Source organism: Gossypium hirsutum, chromosome A06, assembly GCF_007990345.1.
Source record: "Gossypium hirsutum isolate 1008001.06 chromosome A06, Gossypium_hirsutum_v2.1, whole genome shotgun sequence".
Taxonomy (NCBI): Eukaryota; Viridiplantae; Streptophyta; class Magnoliopsida; order Malvales; family Malvaceae; genus Gossypium; species Gossypium hirsutum.
In genome coordinates, this window is record NC_053429.1 from 412214 (window position 1) to 435172 (window position 22959).

General features: G+C 28.3%; 2 protein-coding genes and 1 long non-coding RNA gene across 3 annotated transcripts; 1 reads left to right on the plus strand and 2 right to left on the minus strand.

Moving 5' to 3' along the window:
• Positions 1 to 1653: 1653 nt before the first annotated feature.
• On the plus strand, positions 1654 to 4050 carry LOC121230256 (uncharacterized). The gene is made up of 2 exons (XR_005928200.1): positions 1654 to 2458; positions 3772 to 4050. It is a non-coding gene; the product is annotated as an uncharacterized lncRNA (long non-coding RNA).
• Positions 4051 to 5309: 1259 nt separating this feature from the next.
• On the minus strand, positions 5310 to 6985 carry LOC121230255 (B-box zinc finger protein 21). Its single transcript, XM_041114734.1, has 3 exons — positions 6624 to 6985; positions 6160 to 6531; positions 5310 to 5610 (listed from the first exon to the last, which is right to left on the minus strand). Exons 1-3 carry the CDS (start codon positions 6813 to 6815, stop codon positions 5422 to 5424), a joined length of 753 nt encoding a protein of 250 aa, XP_040970668.1. The 5' UTR covers positions 6816 to 6985; the 3' UTR covers positions 5310 to 5421.
• A 13719-nt stretch (positions 6986 to 20704) lies between these two features.
• On the minus strand, positions 20705 to 22549 carry LOC107942255 (LRR receptor-like serine/threonine-protein kinase ERECTA). The gene has a single exon (XM_016875881.2). It carries the CDS (start codon positions 22206 to 22208, stop codon positions 20949 to 20951), a length of 1260 nt encoding a protein of 419 aa, XP_016731370.2. The 5' UTR covers positions 22209 to 22549; the 3' UTR covers positions 20705 to 20948.
• Positions 22550 to 22959: the final 410 nt, after the last annotated feature.

Below are 22959 nucleotides of genomic sequence, written 5' to 3' on the forward strand. Positions count from 1 at the left end.
AAATTTCAAATGTAAAAAGAGTACATAAACTAAATTTGATAGAGCTTTTTAAGGGTTGTGATGATTGCAATCTGTAATTGAATCGATAATTGAAATATATTCACATAAGTTCAAACATAAAAAGATATAAATCAAAACAAATTTAAAGACAACCTATACATGCTTGGGAGAAAGAAACTTGACTTTGAGTATTGGCAATGGAATATTAAGATTTGAGTGAATTTAGACATAGTAATATTCTCTTCCAATGAATATTGTTTGTCAAAGGTTAAGGGTTGATTAGGAGATGTTATAAACCAATGAAATAAAGCATCATAAAGAGATGACAAAGATAAAGATTAGAGTAGATTTTGAAAATTAAGTACAACGTTGGATGATTAAGAACGATGAAAGTTATAATGGTTATAGTTATTGTAAAGAGAAAGTTATAGAGAAAATTTAAGAATGTTTAAGTTTCAATGAAAGGGGGTTGCAACATAAGTAGGAGTGAACATACTGAAAGTAATAAGTAATGGGAACGAGAGAAATTATGTAAACACGTTAGTGAATAATGGGAGAGAGAGAAGATACAAAGATGGTGGACATGGTGGAGATTACATGGAAGTTACACTCACCAAACATTTATATAACTAGAGAGCTACTTGCACGGCATTGTTTGTTCAACTGAAAGGGTAAGCATTTGTGTGTTTCAAAAAAAAATGTGAAGAAGGGGACTCCTTAACAATGTTTGAATTTGGATCTAGAAGTTATACTCTTCAAGACATCCTTACTATTGAACAACTCTAATAATCTTGTCAACTTTCCAAGGTTACCTCCACAATCTTAAAGGGTTGATTTTTTGGTACAAAAACCCTAATTAATAACTAAAAATGATAAGTTAATGACATGTCATAAAAAAATTTTATAACTAAATTTATTTTAATTTTAAAATTATAATTAAACAATGGAATATAAAAATTATAACAAAATGGTAAAAGAAAATTCTTTAGCTCCTCTCAAATTCAATATTCAATAAATTGGTTCCTCTAAAAAAAATCAAAGCAATTTAATCCTTATCAATTTCGAAAGTTAGCAACTAAGAACTAATTACAACATAGATGTTTGTTGTCAATTGTACACATTTTGAATGGTATAATAACAAATTTAGCCCTAAAAGTTTACTCATTCTATCAATTTGATCTTGATTTAACAAATTTAGCAGGCAACATTTATACATGAGCTCAACGTTCACGTAGAATATATAAACACCAAGGGATAAATTTATTATTATACCAATCACAATTATATACAATTGAGAGAAAACATTAATGTTATGATTAATTGTCTTCAAATTTTCACTTTTAAAATTGATGGAGATTAAATTGCTCAAATTTTTTAAGAGATCAATTTACTCGATATCAAAATTGAGAGATCTAAGTGTTTTTACCTAACAAAATATTAGCTTGCAATATTTAGCACATGCAAAAACGATGACTACAATCATCTATTGGGCATGATAAGAAGGAAAATCAATATAACTCTGAGCATTGCTATTGTTTTTTCTGAGGTTGACACGATACAAACTCTTAACTTTCATAAATTATATACATACAGGTTAAATTAATATTTAGGACCTAAACTTGACAATTTTTTCTACATTTGGGCTTGAACTTTTTTTATGATCTAAGTTAGACCCTAAACTTGATAATTGTTCCTACATTAAGGCTTGAACTAGGCAATTGTTACCACATTAGGCGTGAACTTTTCTTTATCCACTCTGAACTTGGCATTTGTTCCAATATTGGGGGCTAAACTTGGCAATTGTTCCCAAATTGGAGTCTAAACTCTAGGTCTTTCAAGGACTAACTTGGACCAAAAAATTTCAAGCCCTAATGTAGGAACAATTGTCAAGTTCAAGGTCTAACTTGAATAAAAAAAGTTTAATCCCCAATGTAGGAACAATTATCAAGTTAAGGGCCTTTAGACAAAAAAAACTCAAACCCTAATATGGGAAAAATTGCCAAATTTTGACCTTAAAAAGTGAATTAACCCTGTACATGTAGATACACATTACCATTGAAATGAAAAATATGACATACATTTTAAAAAGGATATTGAAGTCTTATTAGATGAAATCAAAGGTTGCAATTCACAAGGGCCAAAGCAAGACATAAGATAAGCATGTCTAGGTTAAGTGAGAGGTCAGTGATGCATATCTTTATTGTGACAATGATGGTTATTATAATGACATCGATGATCACCATAATAGCAACTGATGAATCATCGCCATTGTCACCATCTTCATCAGCAACATCTATTTCCTTCAATGAGATCAAAAACAAGGAGTTGCAGGGGAAAGCAGGTATAGAGGAGTATGAAAAACCTAATTATTTTGTAGAGGATTATGGTGTTTGGAACCCTACACCTAGATCAGGTGGTGCATATGCATCTCCAGTTCCCCATGCTGCTTAATTTTCAGGTTTCTGCATCATATTTCTCTTTCATATATACATATATATTATTGAAATTCTTTATATGTCTACTATCTTCCACAAATTGCATAATAATCAATGTCATATATGTGATAAAAGGTTTCTTCTATTTGTATGCAATGTTTGATTGCCTTACCTTGATCTTGAATATATACAAGAAAATTCCTATTATATTGCACTTAAATGTTGGAATTTGTGTTGATAGAACTTGAATCACAAGTTCAAACTTTTCAAAAATGTTTGGACCCCAAATTCATAATTGTTTCCGTATTAGGATTTGAATTTTTTTTTATTTAAGTCAGTCTTTAAATTTGACAATTGTTCTTACAATAGGGCATTAATTAGACAATTATTCCTGCATTAGGCCTCAATGTAGGAACGTGGGAACAACTGCTAAGTTCAGGGACTAATTTAAGTAAACAATAGTTTAAATCTTAATGTAGGAACAATTACTAAGTTCAAATCTCAAATAATGCATCAAATCTCAAGTTTTTCATATCATTGAATGCTATTTTTTTAATATATATGTCCAATACAGATATCAAATAATAATAAAATAGTATATTTATATTATTACTTTACTGATTGAATGGGTGTCACATTGTGATTTTCATATAATCTATTAGATAATAAGAAACTATGAATGGATGAAAGAGTTCTAAAATTAAATTAAAACAAAAGAAAATAATTTCCTCTTAAATTTGTAATGGGTTAAATTATTTTTTGGACTTAAACTTGGCAATTATTCTTATATTGAGGTCGGAACTTATTTTTGCTCTCAAGTTAGACCCTAAACTTAGTAATTGCTCCAATATTAGGGCTTGAACTATTTTTTTGGTATAAGTTAGGCCTTGAAATTAGCAATTGTTATCATATTGGAGCCTTAATTTTTTCCAAGTTAGTCCATGATATTCCCTTAAAACCCTAAAGTTTAGGCTCAATGAAGAAATAATAGCCAAGTCCAGACCTCAATTTGAGAACAATTGCTAAGTTTAGGTCCCAATATAAGAACAATGACCAAGTTTAAATATTAACTTGGACAAAAAAAGAGTTCAAGCTCTAAAGTAGGAACAATTATCATATTCAATGGATAATTTGAAAAAAGGAAATTCAAACCCCAATTAAGAATTATTGTCAAATTCAAACCTAAATAATGATTTAACACATTCATATTTTAGTCCTTCAATAAAAGATGTAATCCACAAAAAATAGAAGTGTAATGGTCCTCAATAAGTCCAAAACTAGTTTTGGCCCAATCCATTGTTAGACCTAATTATACAGCCTGCTCGGGCATGTGCAGGGCAGAGATGGTGGCACATATGACAGGGATCTGCTTTAAGTTAGCTAAGGTAGGTTATGATGTGGGTGGTCGGCACAAAGATGAAACCTTTTGGTCCCATATTGACCAACAACAACAACTTTTGTCATTTTACTAGCACGTTCAAAACGATGAAATCAAGAGGACTATAATTAATGTAAATCCTAAAATTATCTTCTTTTCGGTCTTGAGGATGAACAAAAACGTTGTGCTATCAAAAGCAAAGCATATATACGAAAGGGTAAATTACATTAGTGATCATTTAACTACTATTATTTTTTTAGTTGCTAAATTATGAAAAATTATAAAATAGTCATCTAATTTTTTAATTTTATCTTCTTTAGTCATTAACGGACTAACAGTGATAGTTTTTGAAAATTGGCATAATAACAATTTTAACTCTCAATATTTATATATCATGTCAATTTAGTTTTGATTCTGAAAATTTTTTAACTCTCAACATCAATATATTATGAAATTTGATATTTTCATTTTCTTTGTGACATTGAAGATTAATTTTTAAAAGAATAAGAAAAGATAAAAATTATTATCGTGAATTTTGGGTGTTTCCAGTTTTTTAAAAATTTTCAATCAAATATAATTGATTTTTTTAAGCTTTTTAGGTGGAAGGGTAAAAAAAAAGAAGGAAAATTGCAAAAAAAAACTAAATTACAAGATAAATTTAACAAAGCAAATTTAATAGTGTTAATAGTTGGACCTAAATTTTCAAATATGAAAAGCAAATAGATTAAATTCCTAAAAATAAAAGCACATTAACCAAATTCCAAATTTGTAAATAGTATAAAGACTTATATCATATTTTAACCTATATATTCATAGGTCAATTATAAAAGTTTTTGTTAATTCATTTATTAAAAGATTTCAATTTGATTACGATTAATAACAAAAACACGGTAAAAGCACCATAAAGGTACTTATACTAAGAGTTGAATTGTATTTTACCGCTTTTACTAAAAAAAAAGGGCAAATTAGTTTTTATACGTTAGGTAAAAAAAAGGTCAATTTTATCCATTTTTTTGTTAAAAGTTGGTCCCTATATGTAAGCATAAGGCACACGTGGTACAACACCTGTAATTATTTGATTACTCATCAGTCAGGCCAATTCTTAACTGTAAAAATGGATGAAATTTCTAACAAAAATGAATAATTTACTCTTTAATATAATATAGAAAGATTAATTTACTCAATTTTTTAAAGTAAATGCAGCGACTTCTAATCCATTTTTTTAGTCTTTAGGGGGTATGCTTGTGCCCGCCATGACCCTGCAATTTAGTTCAAGACAAAAATCCAGACCATCCCTTTTTGTATACCCGTCCTTTCTTTATCTTGATCACAATCATGGTCACCTTTCCTCTTCTTTTGTTGTACCCTCTTACAAAGATACGTCTCTCCCTACCAAAAGGGCTTTTGATTGATTGTTCCTTTGATTGTCCTGTTGGCACTTCAACAGTTTTTTCAGACAATGATAAATCATCAACTAAGATTAAGCAAAACAAAACAAAAAAAGTAGAATTTTTTTCATTGATATTTACAAAGTAGTGAGAAGAATACAAAATGAAAAACATCAAAGCAAGGAAAATTACAAGCAAAAATAACAACTTGAAGTTCCTTTTAGAAAGGCCTAGATCTCTTAGTTACAACAGTAGGAGGAGGATTGATTTGTGGGACTGTAAAAGCATCATTTGTCCATCTCTTGTTACCTTTCATGGTTGTTTCGTTGAACCCAATTGGTCCTTCCATTTGAGGAAGATGATAAAGAGATTGTGCAGGATCAAAAAATGGCAACATCCCATCATCATTCTATCAAAAAGAAAGAAAAAACAAAAAGTAAACTAACTCAAGTCACTAAACTATTTACAAAATAATTGTTAAATTATTCAAAATATTTTATCTAAATCATACTGCATTGTTAAAATCGCTACAATATAACATTTTATATTTCACCGTTTGTACCAATTGAAAACTCCCTTCCCTTTTTCTTTTACAATTTATTTTTTTATAAAGTAATTTTCAACGTTATAAATTTGTAAATTAAAATCTGAACAACTTTCTTCTCTGATCCCGACGTTGTTGTCAGATCAACTTAAATCTAAAATATTCTTTTATTCATCGATAAATACTAATTCACCGGACAAATCTTTAAATTATCGCTTCAAGCTTGTTAGCCAAATTATTGACAATCCAGTGAATTAGATAAATTTTTTTAATATCTCAATGATTATTTTATAACTGATTAATAATTTAATCACTTTGTGGTGTAGTTTACACCAAAGAAAATAAACCCATTATTCAGATCTCAATAAAAGTAAATCAATCAAAAAGATCTAACGGTGGAGAATGAATGCAAACCTTACAGAAACCAAAGGTAGATAGAGATGGAGATGAATCAAGTAAATCTTCAACATGCCAACCAGGGAGCATCTCAATTAAGTACTCAGATATACTACTTGTTGAACCATCAACTTCATTTGATGATGGATTGAAATTTGGTGGCGAAATGGAGGAGATGGGGTTGTTAACTTTGAATTCAGGGACTGAATCACCACCGTCGGATGATGATGATGTTGTATTATAAGTAGCTGATCTTGATGAAAGTTTAACACCTGTAAGAAGGAACCTGTTATGTCTTTGTGTATGTTCATTTGCTGAGTGAATAGGGACATCGCAATCCCTACATAAGATCGCCCTGTCTTGTTGACAAAACAAGAAAGCTCGTTTCTCCTAAAAAGAAAAAAAGAAAAAAACCCAACAATAGAAACATTAAATTCTAACACGAAAATTTCAAGACAGTGATAAAATTGTTTAAAAATTACCTGACAGATATCACAAAGAGGGACTTGTTTAGAAGAAGAACAAGGATGGAGAAGGGTGAAACGTTGGTGTTTAGAAGCTAGCTTGTTGGCATGGTGGACACCATGGTCACAGGCGTCACAAAGGGCGGCTTCGTCTGCGGTGCAGAAGACAGTGGCCTCCTCTTTGTTACACACGTCGCACTGAATCTTCATTTTTTTGGGGTGCTGATAGAAGAGAGGGTTATAAGGTTACATATTCAGAGAGTATATAAAAATGGGTTGAGTTTGATATAGTTGGGGGGGGGGGGGGTTGGGGTGGTGATATTCATAGTTGGGAATTGGGGTTCGATGTTAGGATAGAGAGAGACACAGAAATATGGGTAGGTTTGCCTTCATTTTGAATGGTGAGTTTTGTTTTATTTTTTAATTTTTGGGTTAATTGCATTAAAGGTCTCTGAATCGAAACTCAAATTTTAAAGGGTAAACTATCCCTAAGGTCACTAGACTATTAATAAGTTTACATTTTGGTCATCAAACTTCAAAAGGTTACACAATGATCATTAAACTATTTGAAAGTTTCCATATAAGTCATTGAACTATTTGTTTTTAATAAAATGTCCAACTAGTGAGCTCCAAGCGACAATTCAATGATCGATATAGTGGATCAGTACTCATCGACGGGTAGAAGAACATACCTTAGATCCAATGCGATTTGATGGTTAGTGTCAGAGATCAAGAGAAGAAAGTTGTTAGGATTTTAGTTCGTAAATTCGTGACATTTAAAGTTCTTTCATGAAAAAACTAAACTGTTAAAAAGAAGAGGAAGGAGAGCTTTTAATTAGTGCAAGCGGTATGAACAGAAAACACCATACAACAACGATTTTAATAGCCTAGTGACTTAATGAAAACTTACAAGTAGTTCATTGACCATGTTTTAACTTTTTGAAGTTTAGTGACTAAAACGTAAACTTACTGATAGTTTAGTGATCTTGGGTATAATTTACGCAATTTTAAATTTGCCTCTAAACTTCAAACGTTTTAATTGAATCATCAAAAGATTAGTATCAATTTAGTTCTTCCATCAGTCTAGTCGTTAATTTAGGAGTTAAATGCAATATTGTTTGAACTAGACTAGATTTGGCTAGTTGCACTAATAACCAATTGGTTAGATTGGTCTAGACAAAGAGATTAAATTGACATTTGAGCAACTTGCTAAGAACCTTTAAAAAAAGAAAATTAGAATAAAAAATAGAAAGTTGAAGTAGTTTATAATTTTTTTTTAAATATTAATTATCTATTTGATTATGGTTAAGTTGACAGTCAAACCAGTTAAACCAAGAACTGGTGGCATTATAAGTTTGACCATCGTCCAATTTTTAAAACATTGCCATGGCAATTCGGAATTAACATGGAACGCATCTAAAATGCATAGATTAAATTGTAAACACTTGTATACCTATCACAAATACATATTGGAATTAATGTGTTAAAAAGAACTAACAATGTCAACAAAATTTATAAAGGCTTTTTCTTTTTTTTTTCATGTCGTATTTAAATCATCCATATGGTGGATATACATGTATGCACGATAGATATATATGTGCTTATAATTTGATTCATGCATGCTCAACACTAAATTTAAGTTACACATTTAACACCAAAGCCAATGATTAAACTGATAGATGAACTTAATTTAGATAGATATTAATACTTTAAAGACTAAATTAAAATATTTTAAAGTTTGATAAATAATTTAAAATTAAGAGGATTGAAATTGATTACTTAACTTTTGGAAAGTTGAAATAAATAAATATTATATAGGTTCTTTTCGTTCAAACATATTAATCATCTCCACCTTTAAAAAGAAAAAGGAAATCATCCATCTTATTCTATTTAGCCAACGAAAATACAACATGTAATCTTGACTTTATTATTATTTTTTATTATAAATTTCATGAGTATTCCTCTTTTGTTTTTTATCCATGAATGGTGATGACATGATAATTTTTTTTAAATATTGCTTCAAATAAATTTCTAAAATAAAATAAATTATTACAACAAACAGAAGAATGAAAAAAAAATTCGAACCAAAATTTATATATACATAATTACACATAGTAAAACTCGAATATGAATATTCGAAACTCAAAATTTCAACATTTGACTATAGTGTAAAGGCTTTATTAGCTTAGTTCTACATTTTTTTTAAAACAAAATTTAAAATTTTACTTTCATAAAAAGCATATGTTGAGGTTAAGTTTATCTAATTATCCTATCATATCTCATCAGTATTTTTAATAGGACAGCATGAGAAACACAGGTTCTAAGCGAAAATTCTTTCATAAGACCAGTTAGAATGTGGAGAGAAAAATTCGCTTTTCTTAAAATCTGTTTAATGATCACTTTCGTTAGATCATTTTATGCTTTTTAGATTAAATCATTAAAAGTTTAAATTATTTTAAATTACCTCTTCGTATCATTTTGAGTACAAATAATTTTGAATCATATCAATTTCGAGTTTAGTGTGTCTTTAAGTTTAAATTTATTTGGATTGTTGAGTTTTATGATTAAGTCGAATTTGAATTTAAATTAATCTAATTAAATTTTTAAATTCAAATAAAAATTGACAACTCTAACCAATACGATACCTACTATGATCCAAGATAAAAAGCAATCTATTTCTAATGGTAAAAAATTACTATGAATTCTCATCAAATCTTAGACGTAACAATAATCTACATTATATTCTTAAAGAAAATTCGAGTTCCAATTAGAGGGAGGTGGGAATATAAAGGATGCTCTAGCCTCCTAAAAAGTAGATAATTGCAGTTTTACTCCCTTATAAATTATTGGATTATAAATTTATTTATCAGAAAACTATATTTTAATATTTTAAAAAATGAAAAAAATTGTTTAATTCTTTTAAAAAATGTTGGAAGGAATTATATTTAGAATTTTTAAAAAATTATAATTTAATTTTCATCCTTTTAAATTTTTTCTAAACATATTTTTATTTAAAGATAATATTATTAAATGAAATAATCACGAATAATTTTGACTGCATATTCAGACGTACCAAAAAGGTCAAGAAATAGACGAAAGAAGAGTCTGGATTGTTCATGTGATCAGTTAGCCTCGTCATGAAGAAATTGTCAGCTAATGGGCTGCCACTCCACTCCAGCGAGTAGTTGCTCTTTGCAATTTTTTAAATCAGTATACAATTATATTATTTGTATATTAAATATAATAACAACCGATAATTTATTTTTTTATTTTTAATATATAAAATATATCAGTTGGAAATAATTATTATTATGACTTTAAAGGGTAAATATTGGAGTATTCATCAAGAATATCTTTTTATTGTAGTCAAATTTTATTATTAATTTTTATACTTTGCATAAATTATAAGTTTAGTTGGAATTTTTTTTAATTTTAAAATTTTAGAGATGACCCAAATTGCAACAATTGAATTCATTTGGTAAAATCTTGCAATTAGTTGTGTACTATGTATAAAATTATAAATTTAGTCTATATTTTTTTAATATAATTATTCACAATCTTTATATTTTTCAAATTTTAACACAAAGTGATAGCTAACTCCATTAATTGACTTATCAATAAGTAATATGTAAAAATAACAAGTTGATATGACATTATACATATGATAATATATTTGTTACATAAAATTTTAAAAATAATGGAACTTAATGAATTTAATAATCCACTTAATCAGAACTAAAATTTTAAAATTTGAAAAAAATACATAAATTAAATGTAACAAAAAATAAAATAAAATTTAACCATTTATTTATATTTGACTCTATAAAATATAAATTATAAAAAATTATCCATCCATTAGTATTATTTTATAACTTCTACACAGAGAAGATATTTTTCTCTACCTCTCTCTTTGAAAAAGGGATAAATAAGCAAACCTCCCACGTGCCTCCATTATTGGAAATGGTTTCAACTTTTCACATTCTCATTAATTTTATTATTATTGAAAGACCAAAATTTATATAAAAATATTTTAGATTACATTTTGCCTCATTTATCAAAAATAAATAAAATAATATATATTAGATTAAAAAATAATTTGATTATTTTCATAAAAAAATTATTTATTTCTATTATTAAAAATTAATATGACTGACAGAATAACCAAATAATGATACATGACATATCACGTGTACCACATTTTAATTTACAAAGAACTATTTTTAATTATAAAATATTTTTAACAGAACAATTAATTTACTTTTTACCACCAAAATCATTGTCTACTACTAACATCAATCTCAAATTCAATATTCAAAAATTATTATTTAAATTGAATGTTGGAGATTCTGAAATTATACTATATTTCTTAAATTAATTTTGCTATAGGTAGAGGGGAGGGGTAGGTACAAAAACTTTAAAAAACAGGGTATATGGGGGTTTGATGATGCCATGCCTCAAACATGCTCAAATTTTATATTCATATTTATCAAAAGCTTAAACAAGTTTTAGATTTAAGGATATACATTATTGAGTGGAGGGTTGAGTTGTAGCATGTAGGATAACATACAATATATATATGTTTATCAATAAATAATTATGAGCTTGACAATTCAACATAAATAATTATGCATATAGGGTTGAATTTTTTATTATGTTCTTTATATTTTAATAGATATGATTTTTGTAATGGTACAAGTTATATGGTATTTTTATTAGTTTAAAATTTTCTCTATAACTCAATTTTATATGTAGGGATGAAGCTAAGTTTTTTTTTTAAAAATTATTATTCTTTACTAAAAAAATATATTATTCTTTAAAGTATTATTAGACGAAGCAAATTTTTTATTTTATATGTTCATTTTATGATTTATGTTCAAAGTTTATGTTTATTCCTCATAATAATATCATCTCAAGTTTGAACTTATATTATCTCTTTAGAATGTGTAATGTATCTTACCATTCAATCACTTGTTGGTAGATGAAGCAAAAGTGTTCATTGAGAGACCCAAAATAATTAATCTTATAAGATATTGATCTAAGTATATTTGGGTCAAATTCGAGTTTTGAAATCATTATTGTTAGAACAGTTTTATTTAAATATTATTTTTAGTTTGAATAAGACTAATCTCATATCACAAAATAGATGAAAATACCTATGATTATACTAAAAAAGGAAGAATATTCTAAAAATTAGTTAAATAAAATAATGGGATAGGAGTGTGCATATATGTATGGGGAGCAAAGGATCTTTGGTAGCAGTAAAGACTCAGAGGTGTGTGATCCTCAATTATTTGTTTCAAGGTTAATAATGAACATACTAATACATAGGATGCGTTAGATAAGGGATTTACTACCCATTTGCCCCCCATAAATGAAGGGTTTTCTACCGATAGTGGGGTTCCCCACTACACACCCATCTGTGTCTTCCAAGAGTTGTTTTGGTTATAAATTAGCAAAATAGAAAGTTTAGTCCATAATATTTACTTATTTTGTTAATTTAGTCTTAATTTTTTGAAAGCTTTCAAATTTTAAACAAATTGTTTTGTTTTGGATGAGCTTTAAAATTTTAATAATACTGACTCAGCAGTCCGTGTGATATTTTATATGTACTTTATTATTGGCATGGAAAATTTTTATGAAGAAAATATGGATTGCTATGCAAGTTATTATGTTAATACCATTAAAAGTTTCATAGTCCAATCAACTTTTTCATTTTAAAAAAAAAAACCGACTTATATTTTGAAGGTTGGTGATCGAAGTGATAAAAAAAATTAGGATCAAACTAGCAAAAAGATTAAATATTTGAGGTTAAATTTATCATTATGTCTCGTAAATTTAACATATTTAAGTACAATCATTCCTTTTTTTAATAGAAATATAATTAAATTTCCGAATTCTTCTATATACGGAATCAACATTAATTTTTAAGAATCAATACCACCAGATGCAATAATAAGGTATATTGCATTTTTAATACAAAGGATTAAACTTCCCATAGATGATACTTTAATTATTAAAAATAATTTACTCTCTTATCTTATTACCCAAAAGACAATAATTTTATACATCACTCCCAACTAATCTTAAATTAAGGCTTAAGTGAATTTTGATTGAAAAGCAACTAATTTTATTGGATTTTTCTCTAATTTTTCAATTCAACTTTTATGATGGAAGTGTGGAAAACAATCCACTCATTTCAACTAGTTGAACTGACAGTCTGATTTGATTTCTACAAAACGACGATACTTAAAAATTAAAAATTTATTATTAAACCTTTCAATTTTTTTAAAATTCCAATTAAGCCTTACAAAAGTTTTAAAAACTTTAATTACATCTCTGAATTTAAAAAAAAAAATCAAATCCCTCAAAACTTAATATCAAACTCTGCCACAGTGAAAAAACTTAAAGGAAACAAAGACTGAATTAAATAATTGAGCAGCTAAAATGTCTAAATTACATCTTTAAAAGACATTGCCAACATTCTTGTTGCATCTAATGTAGAATCACAATAAAGCTTTGGAAAAGTCCAAATCTCTAAGCCAGAAGTGTGTAAATATGGGTTAGGTGAGCTTTTATTGCATCGATGAAGCTAAGCTTGAGGGTGTATTAAGTTGGCACAGTGAGTAGAGATCCCACGCCAGATCTAAGCCAAACCCACTTTTTGATGATGATGGTGAAGTGTTGGACCACTCACACAACCTTCAAAAAAGTTTAACCATAATGATGATTGTGACTGAAAAAAGTTTAGGAAAACAATGTTATATGTATTCTAAATCGTAAATTCTAAACTTTAAAAGCATGTATATATACGAGAATGATATGATTTAGTTAACCACCTCTTTCCTTTAAGCAAATGCATGAAGATGACAATTTTCGAGGGATGTTGATCCACAATTTGAAATGGTTTCATAGTTTGGGATAGGGGTTGACATTTCTTTTATTAGAGGCTTTCAAAGGGTATACGGCAGATGGAGTTGGTTTTGAATTGGATTAATATGGTTTAGAATTTCTTTTAGGGTAAATTACATTTAAGGTCACCAAATATTTCAGTAAATTCATGTTGGAGATACTTAATTTCAAAAAATTATAAAATGATCATTGAACTATTCGAAAATTTTTATTAAAGTCACTGAATTATTTGAGATTTTTTATTCAAATCATTAGGTTGTTAATTTTTTTAACAAAAGCCTAACTAGCGAGTTCCAAGCAATAATGCAACGATTGGTATAGTTGATCAATACCTATTGACGAATAGAATAATAAATCTTAGATCCGAGTCGATTTGATGGTCAATATCGGATATTAGAGAAGAAAGTTGTTTTGATTTTGGTTTGTAGATTCATGACCCACAAAGTTGTTTTATGAGAAAAAAAAACTAAATTGTAGAAGAGAAGAAGAATGAGAGCTTTCGTTTGGTGCAGGCGATGTGAACAAATAAGGCTATACATAAGTGGTTTTAACAATCCAGTGAATTAAATAAAAACTTTCGAATAGTTTAATGACCATTTTGTAATTTTTTGAAGTTCAAAAACTAAAATGTAAACTTACTAATAATTTAATGATTTTGGCTGTAGTTTACCGTTTTATTATTATTTTGGTTTAGGTCAAATTTTAGTTATGAATCAAGCCAAGAATTTTATGTTGAGGGTCAAAATATATTTTAAAAACTTGAGTGGCCAAAGTTTAAAATTTTGAGTTAAAATAGTTCAAGAATTTTACCTAAGCTTCTGCCCATGTAAAAAATAGGAATTAAATTTTATCAAAATCTATTTTTTAAGCAAGCCTTCGGACTTCAACGAGTGACCCGACGTATGAGTAAGTCTATGATAGAGCTCAAATATCCAATCCAGCTTTAATCTAAACTCTAGACACTGTAAATGTTGGGCTAAAAACTAAAGTTGAATTTGAAGAAACAAAAGAACTACTTGCAGGCCAATATGATGGCCCAATTATCAGATATATATACAGCATTAACATTATGTAGTCAGACTTCATTACTGATGAATATTGTTACTAATATATTATAGTTGAATTTTAATACACCGGTAGTATATTTTTTAATTTTTTAATTTTACAAGCAGTGTTAAAAAACATTGCTTAATTTTTTTAATATATATATATTTAATAGTTTATTATAATATCTTTATAAAACACTTATCAACTTTTTAATTTTGAAGTTTAAAAATTTCATTAACAATATACCAAATATTCTCTCATATATTTTGGCAACTAAGACTGATTTAAGTTGAGCGTTAAGTATCTCATTAACTTCCATGATCATTGATCTATATGTATTCGAATTTTATCATTCGAGAAGAGTTGAGATCTTGTTTTTGACCCATGCCTCATGCAGCTTTGTTTCCCTTCTCACCTTCTCCCCCTTAAAAAAAATCATTGCCTCGTAATTATAAGCAATGTTAATTCGATAAACGTATTTGCTCCGTAGTGTGTAATTATATCTAAAAAAGAAAGAATAAAGGTTTACTAAAAAAATTGAAAGCTATCTCGACTAATTACTTGCATATTTCTCCGATTCTAAATCCTATAAAAAATTTGAGGGTGTAATTGAGGTACTTTAATTATATTTAATTTTATGAAAATCATTATTTACAATAATTACCAAACATATCACATATGTACAATTACAAATAATTACTCTCAAATTTAAATTATTAATTGATTTTTTAACGCTCTAAATAAATAATTTATTGAATGTTTTGTAGCTTAAGTAACAAGTTGGTCATTATCGACTTTTCTTTTTCAACAATTTTAAAAATTTAAATAACTCAACTTTAAAATTTAGGGATAAATATTAAAAATATAAAAGAATTTTGATTCAATAAAAATTGAAATATCATATAGGAACTTTGATTTTTTATGATTTTATACATAAAATTTTGATTTGATTCAATTTTCACAAATCATTAACAACATTATTGAATTAACACCATTTTATGTTGATATTTTGCATGTACAAACAATTACATTAATCCAATATAAAAATAAACGTATTTTTATTTATTTCTTTAAATTGTACAATTGAATCAAAATCAAAGTTTCATGTATACATATGAATCACAATTTAAGTTTCATGTGCATAATTGCACCAAATCAAAGTTTAGGTATCAAATTGCACATTGGGCCAAAGTTAATGTATAAATTTGATATTATCCCTAAAATTTATTGAACACTTAAAAAAAGTGTTTCCTAATCCCTTCTTTTTTGGTAAACTACACTAACGTCACTTTAAAATGAAGTTTATTTTATTCTGGTAATTTTAAATTTTTTTCTCAATTTAATCACTTTAGTTAAGATAATTGTATGAATTAGTCACTGCCGTTAAAAATTTCGTTAATCCAATAATTAATCGCTGACGTGACACTTTAACCAATTAAATAACGGCACGTAACACCCTTTATTTTTTTTTTTTACTTTTAACTAAAGTTTGGAGAACTCCCTATAATTATTCCAAAATACCATTTTCTTCTCTTCTTTTTGTACCTACGAAGAAATCAAAACCCTACCCTGGATCTATGGCATTTTTTATTATATATTTTTCATTATTCTTTATTTTGATCTTTGTCATACCTTTATATATATAAATATATATTTATTGAAAAAATTAAATCGATGAAGTTTGAAGATCATATATGAAATTACGCATTTTCTATTTAATTGATAATTTTAATTTCAAAATATTTATGTGAATCAATTTTGTGGATTTTAAATTTCGACCTTTACTTTTCAGTGCATTTACAGTTTGGATATTCTTTGATTAAATGGCTTTTTTCTATTTGGTTGCCAAGAAAATAAGGAGAAAAAAAAAGGAGAATCAATATATTTGTCACATCAAGAACCTTATTTTTAAGAATCCATTTGCCTATTGAGGTCTTCTTTGATAGTGAAATCAACATTTTAGAGATTGTTTGCAAATGTTTCTCCATTTTTGAAGGTACAAAGAGAAGAGAAAGAAAAAAAGAAGTGTTTTAATTATAAAGATTCAAATTTTAATTAAAAGTTAAATAATGCTACGTGTCATCATTTAATTTAATTGACTAGAGTGTCACATTAGCATTTTGTTAGTGGATTAATAGAATTTTTAATAGTAGTAACTAGTTCGAAAAATCATCTTAATCAGAGTGACTAAATTAAGAAAAAAATTAAAATAACCAAAATAGACAAACTCTATTTTAGAATAATCTTGAGTGTAATTTACCCTTTTTTTTTAATAAAAGGTAAAGACTAAAAATTATGCATAAATCAAACTCAAAACTGATATAATTAAATATGTTACAATAAAATATTTTGATAGTTCAATAATTAACCCATTAAAAAAAATTTGGTGAATTATAAGAAGAAAGTAAAATTTTAATAGCAATGTGACTAGCGTAACTCGAACTCAGACCATACTTGAGACGGTGAACATCCTAATTATCAAGTAAATACGGGTTAACCCATTCAGAATTTTAATGACTCATTAGTGTGGCAGTTCTATGCATTTAATTATTGCATTTAAGGCTATCCATGGTAATGGTTTTATTACTTGAGGCAAAGGGTAAACATTGCCAAAAACTCAGTCCCTGCCAAGCGAGAAAACTGCTGATACATTTGCATTTCTCGTGTGAATTGGTCTACAAATACCCTAGCATGCTTTGACATTTCACATATCTGTTTTAGACTTGCTTAATAACTATTAAACCATGGGAAATTTTATGTAATAAATTTAATAAAAATTACAAAAATTATATATAAGTTTTGTTTAAATGATGAATTTAGATAGCTAATATTATGATGTATTGGGTTTAAATCTCATAATTTTTGTTATGTATATGTATTTTTTTAGATTTATTAAAATACAAAAAAGATATAAATTCCCTTAAAATAATATGTGTTGCTTTGTAAAAGGAATAGACTTTTGGTGATTTTACAATTAAGTTGAGATTAGATTGATATGTGACACCAATTCAATCAAAAGCTTTATATAATAATAAATAACACAACTTAGAGTCCAAGGTGAAGTCAGAAAACTATTTTAAAGGCACAAATGAATAATAAAATTTGGAAAGAATCAAAGTGTATTTTTATCATTGTACTAGCTTGTGACTTCATACACATTAAAGAGATTATATAGATAAATTTTCATTTTTGGGGCCAAGGTTGCTACCAACCCTCTATTTTCCGCACATATTATAATAAATGTTTAAAGTATTCAATAATCATATTAAATCTCAATTAAATTTAAAATTTGAGCCAAATTAAACTCTTAATAAAATTCTCTTAATATTATTTATTCCATCTACAAAACTCCAACCTAAAATCTTGCAAACAGTCGTGCATACAAACATTAGTAGCTCTTTCCCATGGAACCCCAATATTTGATCCATTAATTTGGCTAGGAGTGTTCCCCTCGTTCTCAAAGTCACAATTCAATTAATAAATTATATGTGTGTGGTAATTTAAATGGATGGGTGTGAGTGTGAGATTGAATTGCATAAAAAAATAACTCTTTCCAATGTACAACTTTCATGTGCATTGCTCTAATTGCTGGCACATTGCATTAAAGACCCTTCTTAAGTTTTATTTCGCATTATTTTTATAAGATTGATTTCTTTTCTTTCATAAATGTGTGTTACCATTAGTAGTAGTATTTTAGTGCTTTTTCTGTATGAATGAATCTAATTTATTTATTTCTTATTTGAGGAGAAAGAATCCATAGTTGAGTAATAAAAACCATACCCAATAATTTATGGACTACTCATATGTTTTAACTATCCAATTATTTACCAAACATTCCATTTTAAGTATGAACTTTTTACCAAATTTATTAAATTAAATTTTAATTTAATTAATATAGTTGTTATTGTAATGATAATGATATAATTTTGACACGCATAAACATATTTTTCCTATTATTTAAGAGCTAATGAAAAATTATGAATGGAAGCATTGATTAATTAGCAATCAATCAATGAACACTACGTTTTGGTAAATGTTTACCTTAATAAAACATTACCATGGAATTGGATCCTTAAATGCAAACATTAATCACCGTACAAAAGAATCTTAAAAAGGAAATTAAATGCATAGAATAGCCCTAATGAGTCATCTAAAATTTCGATAAAAGCACTTCTTCTATCGTAAATTGGTCTCTTTTAAAAAAATTAAAATAATTTAATTTATGTCAATTTTAAAAGTGAGTACTTAAGAAAAATTAATGACTATTAATATTTTTCGTCAACTATATATAATTTTAATTTATATAATAATAAATTTAGCCATTAATGTTTATATATTCTCTGCAAATGTTGACAGAATGTGTAGATATTGCAGGCTAAGTTTGTTAAATGAAGACCAAACTAATAGAATGTGTAAATATTTTGAGGTGAATTTATTACATCAATACCAAATTGACATAATGCGTAAACTTTGAAGGCTAAAATTTTTATTATACCAATAAAAATATGTACAATTGACCAAAAATATTATCATTATGATTAATTGTCATTAGTTACTTACTTTCAAAATTAACATCGACTGAATTGCTCTAAATTTTTTGAGAGTGACTAATTTTCTCAATATCAAAATTTCGAAGGGTCAAAGAGGTCTTTCTACGAAAATAATTATACATTAACTTTGGTCAAATGTGCAACGTTATATATGAATTTTTTTTGCAATTTTATACATAATTTTTTTATTCAATTTTCACAAATCAGTAACATTATTATCAATATAGAACTATTTCAAGTGTATACATATTGCATATTTATCTAATATAAATATGTATAGTTGACTAAAACTTGAAGTTTTATATATATATTTGAACTACAATTAAAATTTCTTGTATATAATTTTACCAAATCAAAATTCATATATAAATTACACATTAAATCAACATTTATATATAATTTTGAGATTTATCATACACATTACGTGATACCCCAATCAATATTTTCGTGCTATTTCCATAAATAATTATTTGATTGCGCTATTTCTCCCATTTATTTATTGTATTAAAAAAACTCAAATTTAATGTCAATAAATAAACCTATTGAAATTTTAAAATATTTAAATATTGTAAAAAAAGTATTTATAGATATCTACCCCATTTATACTTTGCGAGCAAAAGCATCAAAAGCCACATGGTGGAAATACTATAATATTACCGCAAAATTCTGCAATAATAAGCTAAGTTATTGCTTTTCAACTTCCCAAAGCAATGGTTGAGACCTCAAAATGCATACCCAATCCTGAAAACAGCACAATTCCCATGGCCTTTTACTCCACTACTCGTATTGCATTTTGCAAAAATAAATAAAATATTAAAGAATTTCATCTATTTTTATTGTTAAAATTTGATGTGATTGACAGAATAATCAGAAAAGATACATGTGACATGCAATGTGTATTTCTTTTTAATGTATTTGATCGAATTTTAATAATATAAATTGATGAAATTTTTAATAGAATAATCAATTCGCTCTTTATTCTTACCTATATGAATTAATTTGTTCTTTTTTAAGTAAAGAGGACAAAAAGCAAATATATTTATAAGACAAAAATCTTTATTATACTTTTACCAATATGCTTCAAATCACTTTTAATTTTCTTTTTTTAGTTCAATAAATATAGTGATTTTAATTTTGAAATTTAAAATTGTAATTTTAATTATTAATGATTTTAATTTTTTTTTGTTGATTTTAAGTTGTTTATAATGTTATTTTTTAGGTTAAATTCTTGAAAATAAAAATAAAAGAATTTATTGAGAATAAGAAGGAAGAGAAGGCTTGAGTGACGATTCAAGGGTGGCATGCAGAGGGCTGTGAAGCTGGGTTTGTGGTGTCTTTGATCTAGGTTTTTTAGGTGAAAGGAGCCAAATGAGAAGAAAAGGGAGAAACCTCTTCCTCTAGGCTAGAGCGAAGTATTTATAAGTGTAAGTGACTTTCTCTTAATTTGGGATTTTAATACATGTATGGTACATGTCCCATCATGATGGACTATTGAGGAGGCACAATAAGTTTTGGGTGAGCGATAATGGATAGAGATTGATGATGTGCATGTGAGCCATGCAAGAAAAGGTTCTACACTTGTGACTGACGAGGTAAGCTAAAAAAGTTCATTTGTGTCATCTTGACTACTTTTTTTATTAATGTGGTTTCTAATGATGGATCCAATGTTCTATGCTTTAATTTGATTTAAAAGTTGGATTCAACTCTGATTTTTAGATTTAGTTCAAAAAATGTAAAACAGCATACAAAAGGTACAAAACTGTGTTTCTAAAATTTCTATTGTAAACCATTAATAATAAGAACAATGCCAAATATAATACAAATGTTAGTCGATCTCTTAAGGAATAGTAGGACCGAAGCTCTTACAATCCACCGCCGATTTCTGATCCCTGCCGCGGCAGAAGAAGAAGGCATCAGGGCAACGATACAAGCAATTATCCGCCAGGCTGACGTCAGCAGAACCCGGTTTAAGACCCAACAACGGCCCCGGAATCGGTCCGAACAAGTAATTCCCACCGAGCAACAGCCTCTCGAACGACGACGTATTGTCATTCCCGGCAACAGCAGCTTTCACGGCGTACTGAGCCGGTATCATGCCCGTGAACTCATTATGTTCCAAAGACAAAGCCGTCAGCTTCGGCATCGACGCCATGAAAGTCGGCAACAAACCTCGAAGCTTATTGTAGCTTAAATCGAGAGCTATCAAGTTGCTGTTTAAAGTTATGTCGACTGCCGGTGCTTGTAATGACGAGAACTCGTTGTAAGAAAGCGTGAGTTGTTCCAAGGACGGATGCCGGAACAAAACTGACGGTACGGTGCCGGAAAACATGTTGTGACCGAGATCCAAGACTTGTAAGAACCTGACCTTATCGATGTCATGGGGAATATTTCCATTTAATTTATTGTTCCTCATCGAAAGCTCAACAAGCGATAATGGCAACGTCGACGGAACTCCACCGGAGATATTATTATCACTTACATCGATGAAGTAAAGATTTTTAAGTGAACCCAAATCGGGAAACTCGCCGGAGATATAATTCCGTTGGATTTCGAGTCGTTTCAGCTTTGTTAAGTTGTTGAAACTTGAAGGAATAGCTCCATGGAGCCGATTGTTATCTAAGTAAAGTTCTTCAAGCTGATGAAGTGAGCCAAGAACGGAAGGTATTTCGCCGGCGAATGAGTTGCCAGACAAACCGAGTCGACGCAAACGAGTTAAATTCGAGAACTCGTTCGGAACCAACCCGGAAAACGAATTATCTGATATATCCAACGTGTTCAAATAACGAAGATGGTTCCATGGAACTGAAGTGAGTGAACCAGAGTAACCAACAGGATCAATGGTGATTTCAGTGACTCGGACCAAACCTGAAACGACTCGGTCACACCTGAGTCCGCAAGTGAAATGATCGGTGAAGATGTTATCACATGGGTCTATGGTGAAATCCCATGAACTTAAACAAGATCCAGGTGTAATGGAACGAGGGTCGACGCCATTTTTGAGAGCATTGAGTGCTTTTATATCAGCTGGATGTGTTTTGGAATTTGCAGAAAAGAACAGCTTTGTGAATATGAACATGAAAACAATAGGTTTAAACATCTTTTTTTGGATCTGAGGTTGAATAAGGGAAACTGGGAAAAATGGAGAGGTTTTGATTGTACCGTACGGCTATTGTCTGTGTGTATATATATGTATATATGTGTAAATATTATATTGTATGAACAATCTTCTTCAAGATTCGAAAGTAACGGTTGATACTGAGTGTATCAGTATATACTAAATATATTATTTTGGTGAATCTCATGTCATGTGCACTCCTGAGTTTACGATTTGTGATTTGAACATGGTCTAGATCTTGTAGGGTCTCACACTTAGGGGATTGGTTCTGGTTGGGGTCAATATGAATACAATTAATTTTATTCGGGTTAATTTAAGTTTTAAAGTTTTTTATTTTGTTGATAAGTAGAACCAACAAGGACGTTTAAATGATGGAGATGACGGCGGTTCATCTTGATTTAGGGTGAAGAGTCTTAGTATATGGTGGTGGTGAAGAGAGTTTAGAAGTGAGAATAATTGGGGAAGAAGGTTCTAAAAGTTTGGATGAGTATTCAATGATCTTGTGAGTGAGTTTACATATGCGAGACAAATCTTGATCACAATTTTTTTTTAGTGGCGGTAATATGACATTTTAGATTGATGATATGATATTTTAAGATGGTTAGATAATTAATGGGTTCAAGGTTCTATGCGTTTTTAATAAAAATGACTTAGTGAGAGTTTGCTATTTCACTGTTCGATATTTGAGGTTCGCTTAGTGTGAAATTCATCTAACGAGAACACGTGTATAGCA